The 3,953-nt window shown below is 38.8% G+C and overlaps 1 protein-coding gene across 2 annotated transcripts in view; it reads left to right on the forward strand.

The window, feature by feature from the left end:
* The window catches only part of LOC109961522 (leucine-rich repeat-containing protein 43), an 11,835-nt gene that overhangs the window by 5,902 nt on the left and 1,980 nt on the right, over window positions 1–3,953 (forward strand). For both annotated transcript variants that reach the window (XM_020602387.1, XM_020602388.1), the window contains exons 7-11: window positions 660–819; window positions 1,251–1,390; window positions 1,469–1,549; window positions 2,911–3,129; window positions 3,365–3,467. In XM_020602387.1, coding sequence (XP_020458043.1) covers window positions 660–819; window positions 1,251–1,390; window positions 1,469–1,549; window positions 2,911–3,129; window positions 3,365–3,467 — 703 coding nt within the window. The remainder of the gene's footprint in view (window positions 1–659; window positions 820–1,250; window positions 1,391–1,468; window positions 1,550–2,910; window positions 3,130–3,364; window positions 3,468–3,953) is intronic.

A 3,953-nucleotide genomic window follows, 5' to 3' on the forward strand; every position in this document is an offset into this window, starting at 1 on the left:
TGGGGGGGGGTGGGTAGTTTATTCAATAGACATAGTATGTTTGCACAATACCCACTTGGGTTAGCTAACTCTGAACTCCGAAGCCTAAGCCTCCTAAGCCTCATATAAATATCAGCTGCAAACATCAGAAAATTGTCACTTTCACTGGAAACAAAGGATTGTTTTTGCAGGCGAAGGAGGAGGAACAATTCATTATAGTACCCAAAAACTCTATCGATGTGCAAATGGGAATGTGCAGGATGTTTTGAGATAGAGGTGAAAAACTGTGAACCTGTCCTTAAAACTCAGGTCCAACAGACAGTTGACAGGTAAAAATGTAAAACACGAGTACGAATTAGCAACTTGCCAAAATAAACTTTATACCCAAGCTGTGATTTGTTACAGTTTCACACCAATGCATGAAGCCATTTTGTTCATTGGACACAGTACTCACCTGTAGATTTTTTCAGTTATTACTAAATACAGTGGACTTTGACTCCACATTGTTTCATAAGCTTAACATAAAGTGAACTTTAAATACTGGAATGTGGAAAGTGTGGAAGTTATGTTTTGAATAAACTTGTCCAGAGATGTTTTATTGAACATAGATGAAGTAAAACTACACAACAATAAACAGATGACCACTATCTTGAAATACGTTTTTGTGGTGGTGTTCACAGAAAGCTGACATTGAACATACAGCTGACGCAGCAGCCACAGCAAATGGTTCCGGTGACGCTGATCTCCATTCAGTCAAGAATGGTGAAAGACAAATGTGCAAACCAGACCCTGAAGGCTTGACAGTCCGCTCTGAGGAACCCTGCTATAACACGACGCAGGGTAATAGTTCTCCCATTTCATCAGTATAGGTTTCAGGCCAGCAGGCACATAGATCACTGACAAACAAGTAACAACACAGCTGAAGTAATACTGTAGAAAGACAAGCTGTCATAAATCTGTATAAAGGAGTTTGGAAATAATGTCAGACATTTGTAGCAAATGAGAGGAACCTTTTCTTATCAATTTCTGTTGAATTTACACAAGTGCTTCCAGAGAAACAGTCAGAACAGCCAGGGAGGAGAGTCATACACACTGAAACTCAGGGGCTGGTATTATCATTTATGAAGTGTTTTCATATGTCAAACATGTTCCTTAACTTACTGCTCAATGTTTGGTTTGTTTGTACATATTTTCAACTATGTATCTCTGGTTCCCTATTGCTATGTGCTGAAGTTTCACTTGTATTTTTTACTGATTTCTATCTTCTACAGTGTCAAGACACAGCACATCAAAACTGACATGGTCTGAGAATATGGACTTCAGTGACACACAAACCTACACTGTCAGTAATCTGGCAGGCTTAAAGAAATTCTTCAGTCAAGGACTTTACCTTAAGATAGAGGAGGAAAAGGTATAGAAAATGTAAGTGTGGGTAAATGTTTAGATGCAACATGTGCTGGGACTCATATTTTGGCTTTTGATATTGTAGGTCCTGTCATGGCCTGCAGCTTCTGAGGACCTTCCAGTGGCCAAACCCCGTCAGAACGTGAAAGAGAAGAAAGGCAAAGAAGTGAGTTTATCGCTTGGTTCCTACTGAGTCACAAACCTTTGGGTGTCACAGAAAAACAAGGATTAATGAGTTACTGGATCGGAAATCTTGGATTGTTCACTCACAGAATGGAGCAGAGCTCCTTGTTGCAGAGGCCATAATTACTGGAAATATTTGACAATTGATGTGCTAAAACATATATGTTATAGCAATTTAACATACAGCAGTTTACCATTAGACTGAACAATAACCACAAAGTGTGAGTTTGATTCCTGACACCCAGCAGTGTATCTGCATATGTCATAAAAATACACAAATTAATACCGAATTGTACAAAAATTGTTAGTAGGGGAGAGGGGGTCAGAGAAAGGAAAGGTTATTGTAATTATCTATTTGTTAAATATAGTGTAGTGACTTTTTGAGGAGAGAAGAGGAGGGTATTTATTTATTTTTTGTCCTATACTGTATTTATATTTATATTTCAAACTTTTGAAATATAGTTCCATGCCCTGGAGCGGATCTAGAAAATTTTGGACTGGGTGGCCAGAGACTCAGAGAGGGGTGGCACAATACATGTAAAAAGTAAATTTAAACCCCTAGTTCTATGAAATAATAAACCATACATTATTAAGAGTTTGTTTTGTGTAAAAATTTGCCAAATTGTGCTTTCTTTAGCTAACTCTGGCTGCGCCAGAGTTAAATGCTGTTTACCCATTATTTGGCCCCAAAGAGGGGTGTGTCAGGTCATGCCGTCATAAATCTTCAGAGCCCCACAATAAGTAACACCATTACCCAGACCTGACCTACCCTTTACACAAAGCATCCCTGAACCCGCTCCTCACCCAAGCAAAGAGCAGATATGTGGCTTGACACACAGCATCTGCATTGTATTTACTCAGGTTAAACAGTGGCTGGACCAACTGGCTTGTAATGGCAGTCACCTCCGCTTCGGCTCAGTTGTCCAAACACTGACAATGTTCTACCAAGATTATTGGTGTTGGTGGTGTTGCATCATTTTTCAAAGTTTAAAATGTAACAAAAACATAATAAAGGGAAGGGCTTGTGTTTTTGTAAAAAGAGAAAATATTGTTACTAATATTAAGTAATGAATGTACTTGGTTCCTGCAGTAAGTAAATGTGGTCAGTAACATGCAGAAATACCACAATTTAATGTATCGCTCTGAAAAGGTTATTTGTAATGCACTATTTAACCCTTAGTTTTACACGACATGTGTTATATAGCTGATAAGGCTGGTTATAAACTGGTCTGGTTTAAATCTACCAGTTTGTCACATCGGCCTTATGTGGAGGTTACTGTTTTGCCAGATAAAATTATCTGCATTTAAACATTTAATAATGTTGTGCTTTGGTATTCTCCTCAGTCTCCAATCAAATCTGGTTCCATCAAAGACAAGTCTAAAGGTAAAAAGAAGAAATCTCTACCATATCTGGTCCATGATGCCCCCATCCGAAGAATCCTCGGACCTGTCCACGCCCCCCTGCAAACCCTGGTCAAAGAAAGTCAAAAGGTCGACATCCTGTGTGACTTTGGCACCCTGCACACGGAGTCTGTGGTGGAGGCTAAGCAAGCACTTGAAAAGGCAGGTTTACACACCAAAGAGTTTACACAGCCAGGGCGTTTATATAGAACAATCGTTATCTGGTCAGTTTCACTGGATTCACTACAAACACTCCTGAACCATATTTATACAATGTCCAAAAGAGAGAGAATGACTATAAAAAGCAACAACCACTAGCAACACATGCCAACAAGATAAGATGTTACACTGAGATGTGGACTTATTTCATGTGTGTGTGTTTTTCACTCATCTTTAGGATCTGGGGAAGAAAATCAAAAAGGATAAAAAGAAGGATGACAAGGAATCAAAGGGGAGAGGAGGCAGCGATCCAGGACAGAAGAATACAGCATCTTCAGAAGGTTCAATCTGGACACAAGCATCCGTTATTTTTTCCAGTTAAAAACTGCATACTGAACAGAGATGAATTTTAAAATGGTTGACACAAATACAGTAAATACTATTAAATACAGAATATTAGCAAAAAGCATGACACCTCACCACAAAGATTTGCCTCATTATATACAGTGAGGAACAGAAGTATTTGAACACCCTGCGATTTTGCAAGTTCTCCCACTTAGAAATCATGGAGGGGTCTGAAATTCACATTGTAGGTGCATTCCCACTCGGAGAGACAGAATTAAAAAAAAATTCAGGAAATCACATTATATGATTTTTAAAGAATTTATTTGTCTTGCACTGCTGAATATAAGTATTTGAACACCTGAGAAACAGCAAGAATTCTGGCTCTCAAAGACCTGTTACTGTGCCTTGAAAAAGTCCACCTCTACTCCACTCATTAATCTAAATTAGTAGCACCTGTCTGAGCTCTTTAAAGACACCTGTCC

Source organism: Monopterus albus, unplaced genomic scaffold (genome assembly GCF_001952655.1).
Source record: "Monopterus albus unplaced genomic scaffold, M_albus_1.0 scaffold56.1, whole genome shotgun sequence".
In the NCBI taxonomy this organism is placed as follows: domain Eukaryota; kingdom Metazoa; phylum Chordata; class Actinopteri; order Synbranchiformes; family Synbranchidae; genus Monopterus; species Monopterus albus.